General features: G+C 40.6%; 1 protein-coding gene across 2 annotated transcripts in view; it reads left to right on the forward strand.

The window, feature by feature from the left end:
• Nucleotides 1-27923, forward strand: part of FAM120A (family with sequence similarity 120 member A) — a 54875-nt gene that overhangs the window by 9791 nt on the left and 17161 nt on the right. For both annotated transcript variants that reach the window (XM_034066333.1, XM_034066334.1), the window contains exons 3-12: nt 1837-1919; nt 9547-9675; nt 10139-10235; nt 11259-11359; nt 11631-11914; nt 13304-13391; nt 16769-16993; nt 20348-20522; nt 26218-26467; nt 27663-27777. In XM_034066333.1, coding sequence (XP_033922224.1) covers nt 1837-1919; nt 9547-9675; nt 10139-10235; nt 11259-11359; nt 11631-11914; nt 13304-13391; nt 16769-16993; nt 20348-20522; nt 26218-26467; nt 27663-27777 — 1547 coding nt within the window. The remainder of the gene's footprint in view (nt 1-1836; nt 1920-9546; nt 9676-10138; nt 10236-11258; nt 11360-11630; nt 11915-13303; nt 13392-16768; nt 16994-20347; nt 20523-26217; nt 26468-27662; nt 27778-27923) is intronic.

Raw genomic sequence — 27923 nt, forward strand, 5'->3', positions numbered from 1 at the left:
CAATAGATGCTGAGGTTGTGCAGGCAGGTCAAGAAATAGTGGTTGCTTATATAACGTTGATCTCTTCTCACTGTGACAGTACTTTGTAACATATGTTTAGTTATGTAGTCTCAGTCTTCCTCAGTAATGTTTCAGAAGTAGGTACAGGCATCACTTGTATTTGGACTGCAAAAGTCACTGCCGCACTTCAACGTCCTAAATTAGGGTGAGAGTTGATTAAATGGTCAGGCTGTGTTCAAGGGGCTGGAATTAACTGAAATAACAGACGGAGACCAAACAAGATTGAGGTTTTGGTGGAAGGGAGAGGAGCTGTGACTATTCTAAAAGGTGATCTGAGCATCTACAGGAGTTATTGTTAGTTAATCACAAAACTGTCTAGTGGTTTGGCTGTAACTGATTTTCTCAGACCTACATTAAGGGCTGTTTAATCCTATGTTGATTAAATTACTATGACGTGGCTGTTGTATACAAACTTGTGGAATCTTTCTGATAATGAGTTTATGGTTCAGCTGCTAATGAATAAAGGTTACAATGTCTCCTTGCTGGAGCTGTCAACAGTAGGTAAAGTATTGATTGGACAGAAATACTTCCTGCTCTGAGGGCATCTTCTGATAACCAGGCCATAGACAGCTTCCTTGGTTTTCACATGTGAAAGAGAATGAAAGCAAACTAAATTCTTTTACAAGCAAAATATTAAGAGAGGAAACAATTGTCATATTCAAAGAATCTTGTCGTATTCTTTGAGTAGGTGAGAGCTAAAGATGTTGTCCAAACTGTGCAATTAAAAAAGCTGTAGCTGTATTATTCACTGCTGAGCTCCTGCTCTGAACCAGGTATTGAAAGTATGAAGAAGTTTTCTACCAGAAGAGTAGTAAACCATTCTGTTTAGCTTTTCTTAATATTTTCATCCACAGACACTGAACTGTCCGTGGTTGATTAGACTGATCAATTCAAATGCTTGAAATATTTCCTAGTAAAAACTTTTTTTGTTTTTTTGAGTGTGATGTGACTGGGGAGGTGGAGTGGGGTGAGAAGAAAGAAAATAAATCAAAATTAAGTGATCCTCCATTTGGCATGAGCAGCTTGGTAAATGCAGCCACTATCTCTAGTCATTGGAAGAACTTAATTTCCCAGTGATTCTGATACTGCCAGCTCCTGTCCGACCTGGTCAGGTCAGCAAAAGAAACTTCCAGAGTTGGGAACCTGTTGGGTGGCAGGAGCTGCCAGTGCTGCTGCAGATGAGATGAACCTGCCTGTTGGCTGGAGCAAAGCACAGCTTCCAGAGGCAGTGCCAGTGTGAATCACTAAGGGCACATGCTGGGGTGCAGGAAGGGCTTGTGTCAGAGAGAATAGTATTCTTACACTTCTGTACCTGTAATACTGCATCTTGGTGAGGACAGGTTGAAATTGGCACCATATGCCCCATAATGGGTTGACATCATGCTTCATCCCTGGCAGTGTTCAAAGCTAGGTTGCACGGGGTCTTGGAGCAACCTGCTCTAGTGGAAGGTGTCCCTGCCCATGGCAGGGGTTTGGAACTGAATGAGATGTAAGGTCCCTTCTAACTCAAACCATTCTGTTATTCAGCGATATGTTGTGACTGGCTCCATTGCTTCTGTGAGCTGGGTTTCATAGAAGCACAGTGCTTCTTGAACAGAGGTAAGTGCATCCTGCAGCAGCAGCTTGATGGGATTTTTCTTGAGTAACAAAAAGGTATCTGCAAATTTTATCTCTGTTGACTGGGAGTTGAGGACTGATTACAAATTTGTTTTGCTATATGTAGAAACAGCACGTAACGTTTTATGATGTACTTAAAAGTTCTGCGTTATGTTCTAGGTAATCATATTCTACCTGATGAAGATTTGGCTTCCTTTCATTGGAGTTTACTTGGTCCAGAACATCCACTAGCTTCACTTAAGGTACATATTTAATATAACTACAAGCAATTAAGCTGAACGCAGTCATAACTGTTAATCAGAGCAGTGTATCAGGTTAACTCACAGCGGCTATGCTAGGTTCTTGTTCTTGGTCACCCTCTTGTGTCCTGGTTCCTCTCTGTTGACTGCATAAGATACCTGGGGTGATTAGCCTTATAAGGCTAAGCTTAGCCTGCGCCATCCCCCTCAGTGCCCTTCAGACACATTGAACCATACAGCTTCAGTGTGGTTTGGCTTTGAGAATGTGTCTTCTGACTTTTTTTTTTTTTTAAGAGGAGAATTTTCTGTTTAGTCATGTTTGACCATCAAAAATAATGAGCTGGCTATTTCCTACCATATTGTTTTATTTTCTGCTGATCTAAGGTTGTGTGTAACAGTTGCCTGTGCTTCTTAGAGTGTGAATAGGTTGTGCAAGGAAGCTAATGTGGCCTTCAGTCGATTTTTTTTTTTTTTTGAGACAAGTAACTTGTATCTGATGCTTTTAGTTTACAGTCTGTCTTGCTGCTTCATCACACTTAGTTTGTGCATCTGCCAAGTAGACAGCTATAAAAGGGAAACTGGACCCATTAGAGAATGGGTTAATAGTGACCTTTCCTTCTCTCTGACACAAGAGCAATACCTTTTTTGCTTTCTCCTAAGGTGTAGCATGCAGCAAATCCATTTGTGTTTTGTAAATTCTGTAAGACTTTCGTTGTAGCTACAAAAATAATAGGTGGGGGGTTTTCCCCCTTCTGTTTATTAAGCATTGAAAAATTGTAGCTTACTTTGCTGAAGGTAGAATTTAAAACCATATTAAAGATTATCATCAGGGTTTTTAAGGCTTGCATTGCTTAGTGAACAGCTGTGACAATTTGATGTTAGGCTCATCCCCTGTTTTGCTGCTGCTTCTGTGTTTAGAGAGGTGTCAGCACATTATAGTGGCAAAATGAAATAGGTATGTGTGTTTGCTGCTTCCTTGTAAAACCTGAGATGAAAAAAATGAAACACTGAAAGAGTGTGCCTATGTTTTCATTTTTTACAGAAAATGTTCCAATTTAGGACTCCTCAAAGTGATTGATAAACTTTCTGATGTTCAGAATACTTTTCCATGGTTTAGGCTGAGTACACTTAGTTTATAGTCAGTTGAGAATATGTCTTCAGACACCTAGACCTTCTGAAAAGCCTTCTGAATATGCATTAATTACTTGACTAGAATTAAAATCAGATTTTTTTTTATCTTTGCTTTTAGATTTACATTCTTAGTGAAAGCACCAGTTGGGCTTTGTAGCTGGCATCCTAAGGAAATGAGGCTTGTTTCCTTAGAGGGTGGCTGGACTGCCTTAGGCAGGCCTCCCTGTGGTTAGTTCATCTGTTGGCTAACGTGAATCAGATTTGAAAGCAGTTCCCATTTGGCTGTTACAGGCTCTGTGGAAACTTGATACACAGCCATCAGTGAAAAGGACCCAAATGGATGCCCTCACGGAAGGAGAAGGCTAGTACAACACCTCACTTGTTTAATTTCACAGCAGCAAGCTTGGGAGTTGTTAAGTACATGGCCTCAAAGTAACCACAGCATTTCTGCCTCCTGGCTGATAACTATGTCAGAGGGAGAGAAAGAGCAGCTAAAGTAACAGGGACACAAGCAACAAGGACATAAGTCCACGGGAAAACAGTCTTCATTAGTTACTGGTCGTGGAGCAGTTTTTGGCTCGTTTCAGGTTTTTTTTTCTTTAGCTTCAGTTTCAGAGTGTTCACGGTTTTATAGTACAGCTTGTTTCATAGCTCATGAGTTCAGTTTAATTTAATTTGACATATTAGTATATCAGCGGTGTTGTTACAGCTCTCTGTGGAGACAGACTGTTAATTGTAGCTGTGCGGGAAACAGTATTTCTTACACATTTTATGAATGCTTAAAACAAGCTAGGACACGTTTGTTAGCCACAGCCTTGATAGCAAGAAGTAGTTTCAGAACAGTTGCAGCAAGTGCAAGCTGTCATGAAGACTGGAAATGGGGGGGGGGGGGGGGAATTTTTGTGGTTGCTGGGCATGTCAACCCTGGGCGCTATATGAAACTTTGCATTGTTGTGTCTATTTAGAATTACTGTTGAGTTCCTACATATGTGGGACCCAAGTGCTCTAATTCCACACCTCATTGAATTTGGGATTTAGAAAATGTTTTCTCACTGTGTAAAGATGTTAACCTTTTGTATCTAGGCTGCATAGTCTTGCATCAGAGCTAATAAGTTCAGTTCCCAATGGCCTGATTTGTTGCTTTTTGGTGAGAACTAAGACAGCTAATAATGGACAATTAATTTTTTACATTTCTTCTCAATCTTTTACTATCATGTAGCAATATGATTACTCTTCCTATGACAGAAGCTTTGCTAGTTCAGCAAATACAAAGCATAACTTAGAAAAGAAATAGCCAGTCTTTGCTGATAGAAAATTGCTATGTCTGCTCAGGTGTCAACACAGAAAGGTGAAAGAAAGCAAAACTTAGAACCGGTACCTCTGTTTTAAAGTGGGACATGAGGGTGGTGCTTTCATCTGGGAGCAGGTGAATAGAAATGGGAAAAAGGGAAATGGAAACCTGAGTGAAGAACCCGTATTTCACATCTAGAAGGAAGTGAACCTGTCAGAAGAACATCTTTACATGCTGCATAAAAAGCCATGTCTTTCAGAAGACACCAGCAGCTCAAGCCAAACTGTTAGAGTTCCATGGACAAATGTAAATTAGGAGGTTTGAACTGTTATCATTGCAAAAGGGAGAAAGAATCAAACCCTGACACTGTAAGCTGTTCCGGGGCAGGATGTTGTCTGTCTACATGCCCCTGTGTAAACAGATAATCTAGCTAATAAATGTGTAGACCTGTGCTTGTGTCCTCTTATCTGACTGAGAACAGAGGTCACTGAAATGACCCCCTGCATCAGAAGCTGAAACAGGAAAGGAGTTGATAGACTTCCTGAGAAAGCATTTGACTTCTAGAACTTGTTTGGAAACTAGCATGTTAGTACTTATTTGTGTGCTCTGGGATTTATCTTTAAGCCAATGACAATTCAGTTCTTAGTCTGAGAAAGCTTGTTACAGTGTGGAGTTTTGGGATCAGTGTAAAACACCATCAGAATGATAGGAGGGCAGGTTCTTACCTCTGGAATTAGTACCTATTTGGGAGCATACACTCTTCACAAGGTAACCTGAGAAACAAGTTTTAATGCAGTCTCCCTTTCTGGAAGAGTGGGCAGGGGAACAGAATCTTGTTGGTTGTTTCACCTCAGTAGATGTAAAGAGAGATGTTTCCAGAAAGCAATTCAAAATATGCAGGTTAGGCTCCTTCTCTAAATTGCTCTAGGAAATTCCTTTCTTTCTCTGTTGACTTCAGAGGATGTCTGGCAGAGGGAGACTAATATGCTAAGTAGGTGCTTAGGTAATCTGCTGCTGCAAAGAGAGCAGATAAAAAAGGTGTTAAGACATATTTAACCTGTTTTGTTGGGAGGGTTGGGGGGGTTTCTGCTGAGGGTCAGTATGGGATGATGCAGATCAGAAGGGACCTCAGAAGTCATGTAGTGCAATCTCCTGCTAAAAGCATGTCCAGCTTGAGGTCGGAACAGGTTGCTCAGAGCTTTGCCTATACTAATCTTGAAAATCTCCTGTGTTGGAGACTGCACAACCTGTCTGGGCAGCCTACTCTGTGGTTTGACAGTCCCAGTGATGTGAAAGTGTTTTGCCTTGCATACAGTCTGAACCCTTCTTGTTTCAGACTATGTCGGTTGTCTCTTGTTCTTCCACAATGCACTGCTGTAGAGAGCCTAGGTCCATGTGCGTGATAACCTTTTTGTAGGTATTGGAAGGCTGCTGTTAGGTATCATCAAACCAGTCTTTGCCAGGCAGAATAAGCCCTATTTTCTCAGCGTCTTCACATAGAACAAATGCTCCAACTCCTTAACCATGTTGATGGCCTTTGCAGAACTATCTCAACTTTGACATGTGGCTAGAGCCCAAACCAGAATGCAGTGTGCTAGAGGTGATCTAAAGATCACTCAGTCTGCTGGTGGTGCTTCTGCAACACAGCGCAGGGTGCCACTTGCTGCCTCTGTTCCAGGGCACCCTACTGGCTCACGGCCCATTTGCTGCCTTCCAAGAGCCACAGGTCCTTCCTGGCATATCTCCAGCCTGCAGGAGGTTATTCCTGCCCAGGTGCAAGGGTTTGCTTTTATAGTTGCTGTGTTTGAGGTTCCTGTTAGCTCATTTGCTTGTCTAGGTCTTTCTGGGTATCAGCCTAATCCTTGGGTTTGTGGCAGTGTGCAGGGTTGTCTCATACAGAGTCTGTCTGTATCACATCTTTGCCTTGTGTTTCTAACATCAAACAGACAGTCCCTCTGTTCAGGTTTTATTTTCTCAGAGGCCTAGGTGTATAAATTGTTAGGAAATTATCTCCATGTGGAGTGTATTCTTGCTACCGTCAAGACATGCGGCAGCAGAAGGTGAGTTTCCCAGCTGGGGGGGAAGAGGAGAAAGTCTCTGTAACCAAATAACACAGTCTTCAGGAAGAAGCTGAGCTTTGCTGGTGTGAGAGGATTTTTAGTCATCCAGGGAGCTTCTTGTTTCTTTGGAAAGCTTCATTAGAATAGCTGCACTACAGGCTCATCACATGAAATGCTTATAACGTTCAAAGGCCACTACAAGATCCAAGCAGTTTTGATGCTGTCTCTAATAGAAACTACAAGACAAAAATAACAAACCCCAGTTGTTATAGTACTCTTCATATCTTTATCCTTTCCTCCTGCCAGTAGAAGAAAAAAATAAGTTCTCTGTGTGTCACCTCACAGTAACTCAGTATTCAAGGTCTTTTTCTAATTATTTGAAAATAAAGCTAAACAGATTATCTGTGTCCAGGAGGCACAGAAGTAGATACTGTGTTGATTAGCTTTTAAAGGCTTCACTTCTGTTGACAGTGGGCAACTGGAGTTGTCCCAGACTTGGAGAGCTTTTCCAAAGTGTAGCTTAGGTGCCTTCTGCAGTATCCTACTAATCCCATGGAGTTACACGTCTGTTATTTTTTCCAGAAAGCATTTTTACAAGTTCATTTTGTCAAAACCAAGATATTTTTTGTAGCTCCTGGGCTGGGAATGTTGCTCTCTGCCTCTCATTTTGCCAAGTACCTCTGCAGAATTGATTTTGTTTACCCATTTAATCTTTACAGGGTGCATTAGGAGGTGGCTTATGATTTTTGTTAGTGGTCATGAATTGAAGTAGTCCTTTTATAACTAACAAAGAAATGGTGTTGTTTTCAGATGTTACACTTTCTAACCTTATCACGTCCAACTGTGTGATTCACCTCCATGTTTGCCTTTGACAGAATCATGGAATGGTTCGTGTTGGAAGGGCCCTTAAAGGACTTCTGCCTAAGATCTCATTTCAATCTCCCTTTTGGCAGGTTAAAGCAGTTTCCCCTTGTCCTGTCCGTACAGGCCCAAAATTAATTCCAGTTTCCAAAACTGATATTCTGTGGACTTCTCTGTAGGTCATGACATATTTAATTTGGAAGGTTTTGAGGATTTTTGGGTGTTTTCACTCTGGACTCCATGACTTTGAAAGAGTTAATGAAAATAACTTCCAAATACCTGAAATGTCTCTAATTAGGTAATACATACTTTTAGAAGGTCTCACTTCAGGAATTAAGAAGATGCTCCAGTGAGGTCTTCAGGCTGTTTAAAAGCAACTAACTGGGGGTGATACACATAGTAAGCTCTTAGTATGTCTCACTTGAGCTTTGTACTGCTAGGATCTGAGCTGAACATTAGTGCTAGAAAGTTGTGTTGCCAACTGTTCAGATTGTATGAAATACTACTGTCTTGGAGATCACATAAAACTAATGATAGATTGCTTACTCCTTTCATCCACTGAATTTTTAAGCAGATTTCTCCAAGGGCCTCTGCAGAGAGCACGTCTAGCATGACACAGCCATGTTATGATTCAGCTGCTTCAGAGGTGTAGAATGGTTACTGTACAAATAAAATGAGAAGTGTTTGTAAAACGACTTAAATCACCAATAAGATCCATTGCTTCTCCTTACAGATTGGGTGCAGAATGTTATTAGTATTTGTGACTGTAAGCTTAAACGTAACCGTGATCTATATTTAATATTTTATATATATATTCAGAAGGCACACTAGTGAAAATTTTGAGTTTACTATCTAAAATAGAAATAACCACTGTGCCACAGACAGCACTAAACAGAGTAGTTCTTAATTTAGACTCCGTAGAATGTAGAGCTCATCTCTGGTAGAGAATGACCAGGTATGGAATGAGTATCCTGACATTCATTACAAGTAGGCATTAAGAGAAGGAAATAATAATGTGAATCTGGGCAAAAATTCTGTGGTTTAAATATGAAGAAGACAGTCTAAGAAATTGGATAATACGTGGGCCAAACAAGGGCAGGAAAGAAAATAATTACCTATGGTAGACTCCATAGGGATAGTAGTGAAGATTTTAAAGTTGCAAAGACTAAACTAATGAAGTATTAATCAGAATTTTGCATAAACGTTTGTGATGAGGCTGAATTGCTGTGTTTTCTAGTAAAGTATAATACCTCTGTATAGAATGCAAGGGTAAAAATTGTTCACATGTTCTCATTATCTTAAAAAATGGAACTGGTAAATAACAGTAATCATCTGTGAAGTCTTAAATCACTGTTTTTTTCAAATAGGCAGATTAAACCATGTTAAAGCCAAACCCTGACTGACCCCGAGGGCAGAGTGCTCCAGTACTAGGCCCAGGTTCCAGACAGAAGTTTTAGAAAATCCTCAGGCATTCTCTCAAATTTAAGACACACAGTTGGAGCCTCTTTGCTGCCTTGCTGGGTGCAAACATTGTGCAGCTCAGGGGGAAAGGAGCAGAGACTGCCCATGGTTGAGCAGCTCTTCACACCCAGCTCACAGCACTGCTTACTGCTTTGAATTTGGTAATGGTCCATGATGGTTGCTTGACGTGAAGTTTCTAAACCCCATATAGGACTATAGAATCACAGAATCTCAGACTGGTTTGAGTTGGAAGGGACCTTAAAGCTCATCCAGCTCCAACCCCTGCCACAGGCAGGGACACCTTCCACTAGAGCAGCTTGCTCCAAGCCCCTGTGTCCAACCTGGCCTTGAACACTGCCAGGGATGGAGCAGCCACAGCTTCTCTGTGCACGCTGTGCCAGCACCTCAGCACCTTCACAGGGAAGAGCTTCTGCCTAAGAGCTCATCTCAGTCTCCCCTGTTTTGGCAAGTTAAAGCCATTCCCCTTGGCCTGTCCCCACAGGCCCTTGTCCAAAGCCCCTCTCTAGGTCTCCTGCAGCCCCTTTAGGCACTGGAGCTGCTCTCAGGTCTCCCCTTCAGGAGCCTTCTCTTGTCCAGGCTGCCCCAGCCCGGCTCTCTCAGCCTGGCTCCAGAGCAGAGCTGCTCCAGCCCTCGCAGCATCTCTGTGGCCTCCTCTGACCTTGCTCCAACAGCTCCACCTCCCTCTTGTGCTGCTGCCCCAGAGCTGATGTTTTCAGTAAATAAGCAGCTTAATTATCTGCTATGTAAGCAATGTCTCCTGCCCTCCCCTGTTGGTTCACACTGGCCTGTGTGTTTACTTGCACAGGTACGTGCTCACCAGTTAGTTTTACCACCATGTGACGTAGTGATCAAAGCCGTCGCTGACTATGTCCGTAACATTCAGGACACCACTGATCTGGATGCCATAGCAAAAGATGTTTTTCAGCATTCACAGGTAAAGTATAACAGAAAATACTGGTTTGGTTTTGTTGGGGTTTTTTATATAAAAAACAATGGTGTTATACATTTGTGTTGAAGAATTGCATTCTGTAAAAACAGTGGTTTGCATCAGTTGATAATACAAATCTTTTGGTATATGCAGTGTCTTAGATACCCTAATTTTACTTTCCAGAGGTAAAAATACTGCATTTATCCTCAGTTCTTCAAATTCTTGATAATCAAAGGGGTTTTGTAGTCTGTGCACTGTCATTGGGAGTCAGTGGCACCTGAAGGTGATACTTTCAAGCTTTATCCTTACATGGATTGGCATATTTCTAGTACAATAGTAGTGCTATAGTGCCAAGGGTCAGTAGGTATTAATCCCCTATGTGATGCAGTATATGTTAACTGTGGAACTGTGCTGACCTGTAGGTGACATGCCTGGATTTGTGCCTGACATCTTTTCTTTTTTATTTTAGTCTAGAACAGATGATAAAGTTACTCGATTTAAGAGAGCAGTTGCTTATTATTCAGCAACTAATAAACCTATGCCATTTCATCCATCACATTACATAGGTAAGTAGTGAAATAAGACTCTTCAATTGAACTAAAACCTGGGATAATCCTAAACCAGAAATAGTATCATTAGTGGGTTCTTATAAAAATGTTCACATTCTTTGGCAATTTTCATTGACTCTTGTTTATGAGATTTCAAAAGAAGGGTTTCATACAATGTATGCAGAGGTTGTGTTCTTTCCCCCAAAAAGAGAACAACCTGGACTGATTTTCCTCTTAGCTATTGCTGCATTGGTTCTGGCATTGGACACTGGACAGCACAGTCCTGTAAGCAGCTCATGGCTGGTTACTGATTCTAGTCATGGAGACAGTTCCTGTTTCTGTTCTTTTAAAACACATTTCCTGTTTCTCACTGGATTCACCTGACATGTTGTAGAAATTTCTTTATAGCCTTTGGGTTTTTTTGATGTCACAGCATACCTGCTGAAATTGCAGCCACGAATAGTTCTGGCAGTGCAGATTATTCTCAAGACTGTATGGACACAAGAATTACTCCACACACCTCATTCTTAACACTAAAACTAACTTGAGCTGAAATTTCGTAAAGATTTTCGGTTGCCACACTGGGTAACACTAATACAGATTTTTTTTTTTTCTTCTCAATTTTTTTGGGGGGAATACCTGTCTGTATTTACATTCAAAGACCTGCACTATAGGGCATTGAGACTACTCTAGGTCAGATATTCAAATGATAGTGTCTGTGTGACATTGGTTTTGCAGCTTCTTCATTATGACAGCTCTGGGGCTTTTTCCTATTAAGCTTCCTTTGATACCCAGATAGAAAAGAACTGTGAGGTAATGAACTGAGAGGAGGTGAGACAAGCAAAGGGAGGCTTCACAAGCTACAGAGTATTTTTATTTAGGCAAAGATGAATAAAACTGACTTAAAGGCATGCTAGAAAGCAGCAATGCTAACAGAGAATGAATAAGTAAACCATGGGAGCAAAAGTATTAACAAGGTAACATTTGTGTCAAATAGTGAGCATTTTTTTTTCTTTTTCCCCATCCCTGTTTGCAATGTAGCAGCCAGACCAAATCAGTTTGGTATGCCTGGGATAGTGCCACCATATGTTCCTTCTCAGATGCTTAACATTCCACAGACCTCACTACAAGCAAAACCTGTGGTAAGTCTAGCCCTCTGCCCTTCTTTTTTGGGAGAAGCCTGCTGTGCTCATCAAACTAAAATCAAGGTGGGAAAGGTATATCTAACTTAGCATGGGCATTCACTGACTGAATTCTGAGTCTGGAACTATAGTGATCTACAGACTCTGGTAGTACAGTTTTTGTACATGTCCAAGAGGCCTGAGTTTTAATGTATGAATTTGGAAGATGTATTCTGTGTTAGAAGAAAAGCCTTTCTGATACCTTCACTTAAGAAAGATCATTTGATTTTAGGCCCAGCAGATGTCCAGCCAGGGTGGGGCCCAAGGCCAGGGTCCATACCCATATAGTCTCTCTGAGCCAGCCATCACCTTGGAAACGGGTGGAAAAAGTCTTTCTGAGCAGAACAACTACAGTAACATTCCTCATGAAGGAAAGCATACACCATTGTATGAACGATCTTCTCCAATCAATCCAGCTCAGACTGGAAGCCCTAATCATGTGGATTCAACCTATTTTCCTGCCTCTTCTACATCTTCGTCCTCCGACAACGATGAAGGCAATGGAGGTGCAATGAAGTAAGTTTTCCATTAGGATGTTTTCTTACTTGGCTTCTGTTAAGATAAATTTAATTTCAAAATTGTTCAGCAGTATCATGAAAGTGAGAAATCTGCAAATTAGTGATAGGATAGGCCTTAAAAAACAGTCTGATGTTACTGTGTCTACAAACACTATGGCTGCTCTCTGTGGTCACAGTTTCCTTAAAAAGCAGAAATCCAAACCCAAATAACTTTGGGTGTTTTTCCATTTCTGCCCTTCTGTTTTATTGAAAGAAGGAGACAATGAGATTTTGTAAATGTCATAAAGCCTTTGAGTTCTTTGTATAAAAGAAATACTCCTACTTCACAGTATAATTCATTAAAACTTCACTGAATTTGTAGTGTTTACACTACTTAAATTTTGGGATTAATGTGGCTTTGCAAAGAAATCTGGTGTGAATGTCAGAAGTTCACCCTTCAGGACAGTGACTCAAGCCCTCATTGCCAGGCTGTGTGTGGAACAAAGCCGCAGGGAAAAGGGTTTTGCTCTGTTCTACTAAGGCGCCTTATTTACTGCAGGAGTATTTCTGACTGGCACTAGATTGTCTGTCTGTCCTTAGCAATGAAGTTCTGCAGACTTTGATGTAACTACTGCTTCCTGAAACACAAAAAGGAAATCTGAACAGAGGCAGTTTGTGTTTCCTTTTGCCTTATTAGGGGTGATGTTGTGAGAAGCACATCCTTGGGGCAGCAGCAGGTCTGTGAGTGCCTCTGAAAGGTTGGTGCTGTGCTTCCAACCAATGTAAATTCTGAATATCCCTACAATAATGTGTGATGGCTTAGACTTTGCTTTTTTGGTGCAGTCAGTTATCTTTGAATATTATCAGGTGTTCTGCTTAATAAATCAAGCATGTTTGCGTGGCTGCCATGCAGTATAGAACTAGGAATGTATCAGCTTTAGAAAAAACAGCAAAAGGTGTTTTTCAGTATTTCTGATAGTGTTGTCTCACATTTTATGCAGTAAGTTTGGAGTAAGTTTATAAACTGAAATCTAGACAGTGTCATCTATAAATGACTTTTTGAAGGTCCCTTCTAATTGGAACTATCCTGTGATTCTGTATCACAGTTTGAGGGAAATTACTCGACGTAGTGACAAATATTTAAAGTTTGGTTAAGATCTTTTCCTGCGTGAGCATTTAGTCACTGTAATATGCAGCTCTTTAAATACAATCCAGGCATTGACATGGTATAAATCAATAAATGTTGGTATTAAAATCTCTTCAAGACTCTTACAAATTGACATTTCTAATACATAGGTAGCATTCCTGGGTCTCTGGCCCATTGTTCCACTAAAGGTTACCAAGGATTTATACTACTCTGTCTTCAGCAGTACTTTAATATGCTGTTGTTCTTTGTGTTCTCCTGCAGCCATGTCAGTGGGAACAAAATTGGCTGGGAAAAACCAGGAGTCCAGCCAGAAAGTCAAACACGTGGAGAGCTGGGAGACCAAACAAAGGTAATTCCTTAAGTTCTAAACATCACAACTTACTCTTTTGTGCTAGACAGAAAACTCTGAGTAGAATTCTCAATATTGATCTGTCGGGTTTAGTGTAAATTTGGCGAATTACAAAACAGGAACTTTAAAGGACAGTGAGAAATTTTCCAAGGAGTATTGTAGTGAATACATGAAAATTAAATAGGGTGCGTTAGAAAATAGTACACAGAAAATAGAAACCAATACACTTGTTTACTCCTTAGTTAACACTCTCTTATATCCTTAGATATCACTGTCTGTGTTTACAGTAGTTCATTGGTTTGATTTTTCTTAAGGATTACAGTGGTGTAAGTGTCTGTGGATTCAAAGTCCATTTTGTATAACCTACAGTGAAGTAAGAGCAGCTCTAGCACACATTTCAGTGTTAGCAACAGACCATTGTATTAAAACTCAGCTGAGGAGTGGAAGTCCTTCATAACCGCTTAGTAGGATTTTCACATAATACATACTAAAGTACCTCAGTGGGACTGGTTAGAATGTATTGCTACCTAACTAAGGAAGGGTGGGATAATTAAACCCTTGCTAAAGACATAATATCATTCTATTAATTATTTTCGACAACTAAACCTGTTGTCAAATGCAGGAGTATTATGGTCTGTGTTTCAAGGTTGAACTGTGTTTGGAAAGAGCATTACAAGCATTTGCACTTAATATCTCTGCATCTTTGTGCTGGAACTGTTCAACTCTTAATTTTGTGTCAGAAAAACCCAGTCACGAGTGAGTTACACTGCAGGCAAACAGAACATTTCCCTGTACCTTTGGCATAGAAATTCCAGTAAACTTGGGCTTTGTGCTTAAAATATCAAGCTGATGATTTCATCCATCAGTGGTTATTATTTTTGCAGACTACGCCCCATACGATAACTGTATCTGCCTGGGGATTAGTCACCATATGCAAATGCTAATTTGACCTATTACATTCCTTTCTCCTCTGTTTGCTGGGCCATGTATGAAGGCTGGTGCTTCATCTCAGCTGCAGCCATGTTTTCACACTGAATTCCAGCTGTGTGAGCAGCCATTCAGCTTCCCAGTCCAGCTTAAATGCCTCCAACTTCATAGATAAATGCTTGTGAGTTTACTTGCCTGTGCTTTTTTCTTTAATATCAGTTCAGTATTTTAATATCTAATTCAGTCGCAGAAGAAAGTTGTATGTGTTGAGCGTGATAGGGAGAATTAGGAGTACATTTTGTAGATGAACTTATTATTGTAGAGAAGTATATGTTAATGATGCCCAAAAAAAGTATTTCCTGAAGATTCCAACTGAAAGAGCTTTGTGAATTTCTGAGCTAAAGTGCTGAAAATCTGGCATAGATTAGATAGCTAGCAGAAGTTTGACACTCTTTTTACTTGACTTAAATGTCAAGATCCCTTGCTCATAGTTGTCTCACCACATGATTACACATGACAGAGGTAATGCTCACCTCATTCAGGTTGGAGGTATATCGCTAACAAAAGAAACCCCACACTTCTAACTGTGGTAGCCCCTCAGGTTAGGTGTTTGAATACCAACATTCTTCCAAAACCTAAAGGAGGCTGACTAGATCTGGAGCTTTTGACAAGGGCCTGTCGGGACAGGACAAAAGGGAATGGCTTTAACGTGCTAGAGGGGAGATTGAGATTAAATTTAAGGCATAAGCACCTTTCCTGTGAGGGTGCTGAGGCACTGGCGCAGGGTGCCCAGAGAAGCTGTGGCTGCCCTATCCCTGGCAGTGCTCAAGGCCAGGTTGGATGGGCCTGGAACAGTGTGACTAGTGGAAGGTGTCTGCCCATGGCAGGGGTTGGAGTTGGATGAACTTTAAGGTCCCTTCCAACACAAACCAGTCTGGAGTTCTATGATTGTCACTGGAGCAGCTCCAGGACAACCTGGCAAATGGGGAAAGCATTGCTGCCAATTGGGGTTTTGTCATCTTCACTCTGTGCCCTCAGTAATCAGCAGTTTGTAAGCTTCTCTTTGGGGTCCACTGTCACTGACTTTGAATTGTTGGGGCTGTAGAAGACAGGGACAAAAATGTTTAAACTGATACGTATTTGATAATATGATATAGATTTAATAGAGCTGTGATAGTTCATGTGTTTATAAATAATTCTATATTAGCGTGTTGCATTAGAAGTATTCTGTTTTACAGGTTTTAACCATTTCTTATGAGTATTTTCATTTTTATAAATCTAGATTACCAGCTCTAAAATATGTAAAATCTTTCAGTAACATCCTCTTTGATTGTGTGTCTAAAATGTCATCTGAAAATAAATGTTGCCCCCTTGATATTTTGCTTCAAGCATGTTTTTACTAATAAGGACCTTTCTCTAGGGAGTTTTTTTTTGGGGGGGGGGGTGTTTAGGTTTTACATGCAGGTTTGTATTTTTCAGAAGAGTGAACAAGCTGAGCTTGTTTGGGTCTGGTTTTTATGTACCTTGTTCTGTGGGATTTCATGGCTTGAGCTATTTTGGTTCCAGAATTTTTATACATGCATGATTTATTGTCAGGAGAATAAATCAAACTTCAGTCTCAGAAGTTTTTAATATTACTGTGATAGTTTATAGGCATGAAACTAATATGAACCCTGAAGGTAAAAACAGCTTTCTGTTTTGAAGACAAGGATTTTTAGGAATTAACCACTTTTCTTGGTAGTATTTGTGAGCAGTACAACATAAATGCTTTCAAAAGGCTTATTCACCAGGAAGTTTACAGTATAATTTTGACATTTTTCCTGCTAAATGCCACATTAATGGGGCAGTCGGAACATGTTGTCATTTTCTCTTACAATCATGTTCAGACAAAGGAATTTTATATTAAAAAAAAAAGACCACCACATTTACAAGGCTTTTGAATTCATACACTATATAATAATAAAATGTCTATAAATGTCTTTAAAATGAAAGGTGTAGTGTTTCCTGCTTCTATTTGAAATGCAAGCTGAGAAGGGATATGTTAAAGGAAGTCTAGAGAAATTATAGGCTTGGTGACTGTCAGTTAACCCATGTGGTTGGTAGTATCTTAGAAATACTCTAGATACAAGGCTGTTCACATTTAATTAAAAGGTCATCAGTCCCCTTTCTGCATTGTGCAATTAAAACTTAAAGATAATTCCTGTTGCTGTTAAGAAGTTAAAGCTTTACCATAATATTTATTTATTCAGCAAACAGTGGCAGAAAGCTTACATTTTCTGGAAAACTTGCAGCCAGCTTTGTGTAATTTATTCTACACACTGATACAACATGATGGGAAGACTTACTGTTCTCATTGTGGGTGAAGAAGGAAACTTGTAGTTTCCCTTGGCTCATCTCTGCATGTTTCTGTTCATGTTCAAAAGCACTTGATTTTTTATGTTCTATTACAGGCAGAAGGTTCCTCTAGTGCTTCTTCAGGAAGTCAGGCAGCCGATGTCAAAGGGAATCAAACCAGTAATCCACAAATCCCATGCCTGTTGTCAATGCCCACCAGAAACCACATGGATATTACTACCCCTCCATTACCTCCTGTAGCACCTGAAGTATTAAGAGTGGCTGAACACAGGCATAAGAAGGGGTTAATGTATCCTTACATCTTCCATGTCCTAACCAAGGTATGACATTTAAAAATGAGGTACCGTGAAATAACGATGCAGTTGCTTTTCTGGCTAAAGAGTATCATAAATATACATCATATTTCATGCTTTTGAGTTTGGGTCCATTTTTAGCTGGCAATCTTTTCTCCTGCTTTCTAAACACTGATCTGTCTGGTATATTTTTCCAATAACTAGATGACTGTAATTAGAAGTGTTTACTTAAAAAATTATTTCTTTAGATATCTATGTGTATAGAGATATAAAAATATTGCATATATTCAGATATGCAGATATATCTAATAGATATATGCGTGTGTGTTTGTATGGAGCTTGTTTCCATCTGAGAACTCCTGCGTATGTGCTCTGGTGTCCGTGCCAAGTCTTTTCTATTTTCAGTGTTCAAAAACACTTAGATTGTTTTCCCTCACAACCTGATCCCTCCTGCCCCTGGTAGCTAGCCCTGATAGAACCATGGCAGCTATGAGATGAAAAGTCCCTTTTGTATGACCCTGGAATGTAATTATAGAGCAACTTGATGATGATCTGAATTTTTGTTTAGTTGGCAGAATGTTTCTGATGGCTTATTTTGTTGTTCTTTGGCTTTATCGTGTGCTGGCCTTCAGATCCTGGGTGAGCTGCAAGCATTTTCACACAGCCTAGGACTCTGCTCATTGTGTCCAGTAGAAAAAAGATCTATCCTAATGGTCACGTAAGGACACCTTGAAAAGCAGTGAGAGGGCTTCTCACAGAAGTAGGCAGTGGTAATCTGCCCCAGTGTGTCTGGGAACTGCTGAAGTCTGGTTTGTGTTGAGCCAGGAAGGGAGCCAGAACAGTGGTGTTCCTGCACACCTCTGTGTTTGACTCAGTGTAGTCTCAGAAGACACAAGTTCATTGTTTCTTTTAAGTGCAAACAGATGAGTCCCAGAATGAGACAACTTTAATCTTTTTCCTTCCTCTTCACCTTAATCTGGTTTTTACTCGTCAAACCCATTCAGTGTACATATTTGCACAGCATCTAGCAAAATGGCACTGTTCACATGCCTATTCCTTTATATTAATTTTTACTGTCTGCTTCAGGACAATAATAATCCTATCTGTAGTGGAGATCTGAAATCCATAAAAAGAAAAGTTTCTGCATCAAGGTTGATGTTTGGATTTCCTATTTCCTTGTGTGTGTTTTGCACAATGTAGTGCTGTCATTTCTTTATCAAATAAAAATGGAGAAAAATCGAAGGGTGTATGAAGACCATTGATCCCAGTTGAGTTTCACACTGTGCATAGGCAAATATTCTTAAAGGTACATTTAAATACTACTTGATGTTTAATAATGGAATCATTTAGGGTGGAAGACACCTTAAGATCATTGAGTCCAACTGTAAACCCAGCACTGCCAAGCACACCGCTAAACTGTGTTCCTAATTGCCACATCTACATCATCTACATGTCTTAAATACCTCCATGGATGGTGACTCCAGCCCTGCCCTGGGCAGCCTGTTCCAATGCCTGACCACCCTTCTGGGGAAGAAATTGTTCCTCAGCTCCATCTAAACCTGCCCTGGTGCAGCTTGAGGCCATTTCCTCTTGTCCTATCCCTTGCTCCTTGAGAGCAGAGCCCAGCCGCCTCTGGGCTCCATCCTCCTGTCAGGCACTTGTAGGGAGCAATTGGGTCCCCCCTTAGCCTTCTCTTCTCCAGACTGAACCCCTCAGGTCCCTCAGCTGTTCCCCATCACCCTTGTGCTCCAGGCCCTGCACCAGCTCTATTGTTTTCTCTAGCCCAGCTCCAGCACCTCAGTGTCTGTCTTGTAGTGAGGGGCCCAGAGCTGAGCACAGGGTTCAAGGTGTGGCCTCACCAGTGCTCAGTACAGGGAGACAGTCACTTCCATTGCCCTGCTGGCCATGCTGTTTCTGATACAGGTCAGGATGCCATTGGCTTCTTGGCTGCCTGGGCACAAGTTGCTCATGTTTGGCTCTGTCAATCAGCATCCCCAGGTCCTTTTGTAGGAGCAGCTTTTCATCCACTCTTCCCAAGCCTGGAGTCTTCCATGGGGTGGTTGCAGCCCAAGTGCAGGACCCAACACTTTACCTTTTTGAATGTCATGCAGACCCCATGGATCCAGTCTGTCCAGATCCCTTTGAAAAGCTTTCTATCCTCCAGCAGATCAGCACTCCCACCCAACTTGGGGTATCATATCTCGCAGTGAGAGGAAGCAAATGAAATGCCTGCATTTGAGACATCCTCTCCCAAGAGAGAGAAAAATATCAATCTAGAGATGACTACATAAAAAATCAGTACTACTTAAGACTGTTTTTGTTTCACCACTGGCTGAAATGTTTCTGAACAAATATGCACAGGGGACCTAAAGTGCAGCATGAGTACACTGACAGGTATCTCACTGAATAATGATGTGATTCTTCAGAAACCATCACTTAGAAGTGTTCCAGGTTAGGTTGCTGTTATGTAGAGAGACACCTTTTAGACATAATGTTACACCTAATGTAGTGTTGTCAAAGTTCAACCTGACAGGACCCTCACGCAATCACTACAGGATGTTACCTACAGTATTAATTGGTGGGACATTTTAAATGTGGGGTGTGGGTTAAGTGAAAATAGCAAAATGGAGCAGTGCTTGAGAGTGTTGGAAATGAAGGCTGGCACCTGGGAGCAATGCAGTGAAGTCACTTGTTTTCCAAGGAAATCTTAACATGGTTGGAAGTGCAGATGCACAAAACACAGAAAGTTGCTGCTGTTTTGAGAGAATGCTGGAGGGCTCTTTCATGCTTTTATCTGAAAAACTATAAAATGCTAAAGATTTCCTTATACACATTCAAAACCCAGCTATGATTTTTTGACCAGGTCTTCTCATAATGTTTTTTTCCAGTGAGTCCCCAATACTGTTTCAAATCCTTGTTCCAGAAAGGAGTTCCTAGACAGCATTAATTTTTTTTTTTAAATGACTAGATGAAATCTAGATCAGCTTCAAACGGGCTTTGACTGTCTGACAGCACAGTGCTGCATTCATGTGTACTATTTCACTCTTCAAAGTATCTACATTTGAAGATCACTATTTAGGTAATCTTCACCTACAGATAGTCCAGGCAAAAGACAAAAAAGAGGTGTGCAATAAAGAAATAAAAGAAGAAATCAACAAGAATGATCAGAGCCTGGACACTTAACTAGAGGAAAACAAGTAGGGCGCATGGAAATCCTGCGCTGGTGTTACCTTCATGTACCTAAGATCCATTTTACTGCTGAATCACATTTCTATTGACTAGATGGGATTTATAGTAGAGCTGATTTGGTTACCATTCATGGCTCAATGCTTCCTGTGCACTCTAACATGTCATCTTTTTCTGCTTTCTTTCATGCCAAAGGGTGAAATCAAAATTGCTGTTTCTATAGAAGATGAAGCCAACAAAGACCTGCCTCCTGCTGCTCTCCTTTATAGGCCAGTTCGTCAGTATGTTTACGGAGTCCTGTTTAGTTTGGCAGAAAGCAGAAAGAAAACTGAAAGACTTGCTTTTAGAAAGAACAGACTTCCACCAGAATGTATGTACTGTAGAATCCATTATTTATTTCTCTTCCCTTTGCTGTGTTTTCATATCCATTTGTGCTGTGATTTGACTGAGAATAGCTTCTAAGATTTCATCTGTGTAGCTAGTGCTGCAGGAATTTATGCTTATTTGATCCCATGGATAATAGGAAGAAGTATTGCTGATGAGAAATTTTATGTCCTGTTGCAGTTTAAGAACCAGAAATGTTGCCATTTCTAAGCAGGCTCTGGTTGTTGTTAAGATGTCTGCTCAGGCTGCTGTCAGGCTTGCAGCAAGTCAGTTAGAAACGGAATGTTCAAAGCACATGGCAGAACTGCATTGTAGAAAACTTCTGTGCATATACATGTGATTTTTTTTCTTTTTCTTTTTTTGGCAAATGAGAGGTACATGTATTATCTTACCCTGTCTTCCAAAACGTGCACTGCAGGGGGATTGGCAAGTCTCTAGTGTCCTTCAGGTACTGGCCTACAAAAACTTGATTTAGCATCCTTAGAGATCAGGTGTAGTCAAGGTGAAGGTAGATCTGTGTGAGAGGAGACTGAACTTCTGCAGACAGACTTAGGAAAAGATCCTTTGCTGTTAATCTGCACATTAATCTGGTAGTTGTCTTTGTAAGTCTTCTGTATTCCAGAAAAATCAACTTCCTCATTCTAGAGTGTATAACAAAATGCATACAAAGAAGTGATTGAACTTTAAAGTGGCATCTTATAAAGGTTAAAGGAATGCTAAAGCATTAAGGGAATGGCGGCAGCAGCAGCAGTATTTATATATAGGAGTCTGCTGTCACTAGACTGAATTTAAGAATTGGATTTAGAATCTGTGAAAGCATTATTTACAATCTTCATATGTAAAAGGGTAAAAAGAATCAGTCGTAAACTTTGCCTATTCCCTTTTCTCTTTCCATGTTTAATTGTGAAATATTTCCTCCACATTCATAGTGGAGATGATAATCTTCCAATGATATTTGAAAAACTGTATATTGGCCCATTATTTTGTGGGAATTAATATTTACCTTGCTTGAACAATATCTCAGCACATGTATTATCACAAAGTTCTTAATTCTTACACAACATAGGAGTATTTCAGGTTGCAAGATTATTTCAGGATTAAAACAGTGATATTTTTTGCTGTGTACATTTATCCTCATTCAACTTCTGTCTTTAAAAGCTTACTGCAACATTTATAGTAGTGGAAAAGCTGAGTGCTGAAGGTCTGCTTCTGGTTTCAGAATGCTTTTGTCTTATAAACCTAGCATGTTCTCTGTAGGCTACTGGGGAAGCCTGTATCAGCTCTGTTTTCACTTACACTGCTTTCCAGAGGTTTATTCTCAATGGATGCTAAGAGCACTGCTGCTGACTTGGTTTAGTTACAGGAGCTCTGACAAGTCTTGCTGCAGGACACATTCAGCTACTGACCTACTTCGGTCCTAAGACTGACCACACTCTTAAAAAATAGGAAGATAAATGTGAATGTCTGCCCAGAAGTTAGTTGCTTCACTGCAGAGTTTACAGTTCTGGTGAAGATGGGTTTGAAATAAGATGCAGACATGTGGCTTGGAAGGGTGATGTTGCAGAAGCACATTTGTTTTGGTCACCTCTCATACTAAGTAGCAAGAATTGGGCAGGTTGGGCAAGACTCAGCCAATGCATAGAGAGAATACCTTCTTCAGTGGCAAGAGCAGCTTTCTCTGCTCAGTCACACTGGTTAGCCCATGCTAACTCCTCTGAGGACCCTGGCTGTAGGGACCCTGCTTATTCTCCTCCAGTGTCTTGGTTTGATTTTTTTTTTTCTGCTGCTCTCTAAAATGACCGAGTTCTAAAGCACAGTAATGAAGACAAGAGAAAACTGAAGAATTGAGAGATGTTAAGAGAATTAAGAAATTAATTTCTACAGAAACTTACATTGCCCCTAAGGTCTATGTAGAAAGGGGATGAATATATTAGTATCTAAACCCCTGTCATCTTTGTTCTGCACACCACAGCACTGGCAACATAATAATTGTGCATGTGTAATTTGCAAGTATATTGTATGCAAGGGTTATAGGAGGCTGTGAAAACTACATAATAAACTGACATGAGTATTATTATTAAATACATAGCAGAATAATGAATCTTTCATAAAATGGGTGAGTTCCTGTCTTTTAAATCATTATTATTTTTTTAAGTAGTGGAAAAGCCAGTAAAAACAACAGATCTGTTGGAAGAAGTACTCAGCAAGGTTCTTCAGTGATAATGTCTGCTAACTAATGCCTTTGCTGTCCATGTCCTCATGTCTGCTCCTAGAGGGTATGAAGAGCTGAATCACAAACTTCTTGATTGTGCTTTTGCTTTTGCTCCTGCAGCAGCAAAAGACAACAATTAAACCGAGCTGTACCCAACACAAAGGTTTCACTGTTTCTTTCACATAGTTCAATGTAAGGACCTCAAGCATAGAAGAAGGGAATATTTTCTGTCTCTCTTTTCTATCTGCAATCCCATGTTTCCACATTCAAACCTGGTTCAAAGTTTTTAACCTATAGTTAAAAATCTAAATAGCCACAGTATTGGCTGCACTGTCCTTCCTTCTGAGGAGAAGGAAACTGCATCTCTGACTTGCTCTTCTTTTGAAGCTCTGAAACAGGCTATTTCCCATGTTCTGGTAAATACATATGTGCAGCTGAAACCATCTGCCTTTTCTACTCTGTGGGAAAATGCACACTTGTTCAGGCTGTCATGACTCCTGGTTGGATCCAAAGGTGTGTTGTTTGAAGACTAGCCACCTTGTGATGTGCTCTTCTCCATCAAGGGTGTATTCAGCTCTGCCAAAAGGAAAGGTGTATCTTTTGGGCAGTAGCCCTGCTGCAGAGTCAAGCTTGAGTCAAGCTTAGCTCAAGCTGTGCTGTCAGTTAAGATTACAAGGTTAAAAATGAGCCTTGATTAATCTGCATTAGCCAGCTCATCTTCTAGAGGTACTGGGTACCTGACACCTTGTGTTCAGTGCATGAAAAAACGCCAAGAGAATACCAAAACCACCTGAGGTGCAGCTAGCCATAAGGGCTCTAACAGACAGCTTCAGCATTCAGAATGCTGTTGCTGATGACTCTAGAGCCTGTAACAGCATTCACACATGTATCAAGAAGGTTATTACTCTACTACAGATTGATGCTGACCCTTTGTACTTGGGTTGATCTAAAAATGTTGTAAGGGTAATGTTCAGAGCAGTTGCTTAGGCTACTTTGAGTATTCACATGTGATCAGCAGCAGGAGGAATTTTAAGTTATAAAATTATAGGAGGAATTATAAAATGCAGTATAATTACACTGTGATGTGTCTGCACACACTCTGATCAGAATGCTCATTGTAGTCTTCAGGATGGACATTGCTTATTCCGAGTGGAAGTCCTGGAGGGAAAACAAAGAGCTTTCCTCTGAGGACAGAGGTCCTCAGCAGCTGAGGAAAAGATGTGTTTGGCAGCAGTCCCAGTACAGGGTTGTCAAAGATGTAAGAAACCCTGAAGAAGTCCATGGATATGGACAAGTCCTGGATTCATCTGCTATGTTAAATGCTCAATTTAGGTGAGCCAGTGCTACAGTTACTTGTCAAGTACAGCTGTAGTTCCTTATCCCCAGCATTAGTTCCTTAACCCCAGCATTCGGAGAGAGCACTCTCTGCCAGTCCACTGGAGGGACCTTCATATAAAACCATTCCGCAAGAAGCATAGTTACCTGGCCCATAATAACCATTACTTCACAGAACTTTTGAGACCAGGGTGGATTTCCAGTGTGGCCTCTGCCGGTAGCATGTTACTGAAGAGGGTACATTTTGAGAGCAGACTGAGGTGTCTTCCTGCATCCTGAACGTGGTTGGTCATGGGAGTTGTTAACCCTAGGTTAAAAACTTTGAACCAGGTTTGAATGTGGAAACATGGGATTACAGATAGAAAAGAGAGACAGAAAATACTCCCTTCTTCTATGCTTGAGGTCTTGACATTGAACTATGTGAAAGAAATAACAGTGAAACCTTTGTGTTGGGTACAGCTCAGTTTAATTGTTGTCTTTTGCTGCTGCAGGAGCTTAGAAGCAGAGGAATTGGTCATCTGAGAGGGTTTAAATGTGGTGTACATGTGGAGTTTGCATCTACTTGCCTCTGGAGGAGCCTCAGTATCACCTCCATTGTCAAGTGGGGTTGAAGGAAACAAAAAAGAACACCAGAACAAGAACAGCTATTTTATGTCCATTGTCAAGGGTTTGGGGTTTTCTTTACTGCAAACAGATGAAACTTTTCTGCACTGTTTTCCATCTGTTTCCTGAGAGAGCTGAAAAATATTCATCCAAAAGTGTCTTTTGCTTTGAAGACCTAAAGCAGTTAAACGAGTCTTTGAAAGCCTACAAAGAATCCATCCTTCCATTGTTTATGTTTGTTGTCCCAGGCCTGAGCAAGAGGTGAAAACCAGTGTGATGAACTGCGCTGCTGCCAGAGCAGTGCTGCTGGCTGGTGAAGTCTTGTCTTCTATGGCTTGGTGGCATACAAAGACTGGCAGCAACCAGAATAGAACATAATTTTGTAGTGAGGCTACCCACTATATATATCAGAATATTTATTTCATTGCTGCATGTTATCTCTGTAAAACCCAGAGCTATAGGAAATGTACCTATAATGCTAGGCTAGTTTTGTTCCAGAAAAGCATGAGAGTGCTTTGGGATGTTCTGGAGGTTCTTCTGTAGTCCTGACCATCACCTGTGCCATGGTTTGCCTGCTCCTAACTGTGAAATGACTTGTAAGGCTGAGATGTGGTTGCTGGAGGAGGCTGTATAAGGGCTGTCCTGGCACCAGCCACTCAGTCCATAGCAGGGGCCTTTCGAACAGCAGGAGCAGGTCTGTGCTCCTGCAGTGGATCTCTCTGAGCTGTAACCTGAGGCTTCACTAACAAGCTGCCTGAATCTTTCCACACCACATAACTGGGCTCTGAGTTAAGAAGGGTGCAGACAAATTCTGAGCTGGTCAAAGCTGGGGTCACTCCAAGGCCAAAGGGATCATTTTGCAGTCTTGTTTTTTTTTTTTTTTATATCTTCTTAAGCTTCTGTTCTGTTTCTGTTGCCTCCACACATAAAAAAGGAGGTGACCTAACAACACTTGAGAGTTGAAGAGTCTTTGGTGTGGCTGAAAAGGAGCTTAGGAGACACAAAATTACTGACTTCTTCACAGAAAACAGAACCCCAGGCTGGTTTGTGTTGGAAGGGACCTTAAAGCTCATCCAGTTCCAGCCCCCTGCCATGGACATTAACATCTTCCACTAGAGCAGCTTGCTCCAAGCCCTGACCAACAATATATTTGTATTTATGTATTTTAATTTATCACTGTAGGGTTTTGATCGATGACACAGATATTGTCGGGGGAAGATGCATTTTCAAATTCTGCTGCTTGTTTTAGAAAAATAGATGTAGTTCATTTATGTCATATGTTTGAAAATATTAATGTACCGTTCCTAGTGTCCAGCTGGCTGCATATAGTGTATTTTGAAGTGCTCACTGTTGAGAGATGGTCCATACAGAGTTTGAATTACCATTTTGGCAATGTAGTACTTGTAATACAGAACATTGGTGTCTATTGAAGTTTCCAAGTGATGCTTTTTGGATGGAAATTTCTTTTGTACAAAGTTGTAAAACTGCCTTTTAGCTCGAATGTTTTCTTTCCACTGTTGCCACTTTGCAGTTTCACCAGTGATAATTAAAGAATGGGCTGCTTACAAAGGAAAGTCTCCTCAGACCCCTGAGCTGGTGGAAGCACTCGCATTCAGGGAATGGACCTGTCCCAACCTGAAGAAGCTGTGGCTGGGAAAAGCAGTGGAAGACAAGAACAGAAGAATGAGGGCATTTTTGGCCTGTATGAGATCAGATACACCAGCAATGCTCAATCCAACTAATGTGCCCACTCATCTTATGGTGCTCTGTTGTGTACTAAGGTCAGTGTTACCTAAGGTCAGGTAAAGCAGAATTCAGGAAGGGTCATCTCTCTGACCTACTTAGTTTTGTATTAAACCATGAATATAGAAAGTATTCATAATTGCAACATCAGTAGGATAAGAGGTTTGCTTTCGGTTTTAGAACATAGCTGCTGTGAGTCTTCAAAGCATGTTGTGGGCTCAACGTTTGTTTTTTCAGTCTCTAGACGACTGAAGAGAGGAGGAAAAAAACTCTGGGTTGCAAAGAGGCTCCTGTAGCATTTGTAGCAGCTTACCCTTACTCTAGGCTTCAGCCTACTAAAAAAATAACATTTGGAGTCTCAGAGGCTGTGTTGGTGAAGTTGTAAAGCAAAAGAGAGAGTTCTTAAGAGAACAGAGTTCTTGGAGAACAGCTACCTCACAGCTTATCCAGATGCCAAGTTCACAGGAATGCTACTTTGCCTATGTTGTGTTGAATTCCCTGTGTTAGAATTGTTCCTCTACTTGAGATGATGATAAGCAACAGTTGAAGTATTAATTCAGCTTTTCAAAGGGAAAGTCAGAAGGTCCAAAATACTCTTTGATTCTCAGATAGAAAATAGACTGAGACATTGAGAGATGCTTACCTTTTTGGAAAGGGATTATTATTTCAGTACAACTAGGTTATAAATCTGGCAGAATCTAAGTTTAGCATGTTGCACATGGAAAAACTTCAAGCCATTTTTTGAAAATGGTAAATATATATTTCTTCAGTTCTGTGGAATTTTGTCTTGACTTTTGAGCACTAAAAATTCTTTTTCTCCATATAGAATAGAAAGGATACCAAAATAGTCTAATGGGTATCTTAAAGCAGAGTTCCTCACTTCATTTGCACAGCTTGTTTCTCTCCTGTGACATGTGGCATATATAAATTGTTGGTTTTATAAAGACCATCAATCTTTCTATAACTTTATTCTTAGAATCCACTTATGTTTTAAATTCTGTTTTGGTGACCTGTCCTTCCCTTCCTCCCCCAGAAGCAGGGTTTGTAAACCGCTCCACAGCCAGTAGCTGTTCCATATGAATTTAAACAAATTCAAACTTAAAATCTATTTAGTGTTTAGGTCTTTTGAACTATTCAAGTCTAGGCATCAAGAAAGATGTTTTATTGTTACATTCTCATGATTTCTGATCCTGTTAAAGGGAGCTTCTGATTAATTCTGGGCTTCCTCTGTAGGTATATGGTACAATGGCCGGGGGTGCGTATACTTCGTCGCCAGGAACTTGATGCTTTTCTTGCCCAGGCCTTGTCTCCAAAGCTCTATGAACCTGATCAGCTTCAGGAACTCAAGGTAATTCTGCACTATATAAGAGATTTCTTCACAGCTGATACGTACTGTTAACTCTAGTGGGTGATATGTATATGACTGTCTTGCTACATCCTCGCATAATTACTTATACTTTCCAAAATATTAGTCTAAGTATTTTAAAGTGTTGC

This window comes from Melopsittacus undulatus, chromosome 9 (assembly GCF_012275295.1).
Source record: "Melopsittacus undulatus isolate bMelUnd1 chromosome 9, bMelUnd1.mat.Z, whole genome shotgun sequence".
In the NCBI taxonomy this organism is placed as follows: domain Eukaryota; kingdom Metazoa; phylum Chordata; class Aves; order Psittaciformes; family Psittaculidae; genus Melopsittacus; species Melopsittacus undulatus.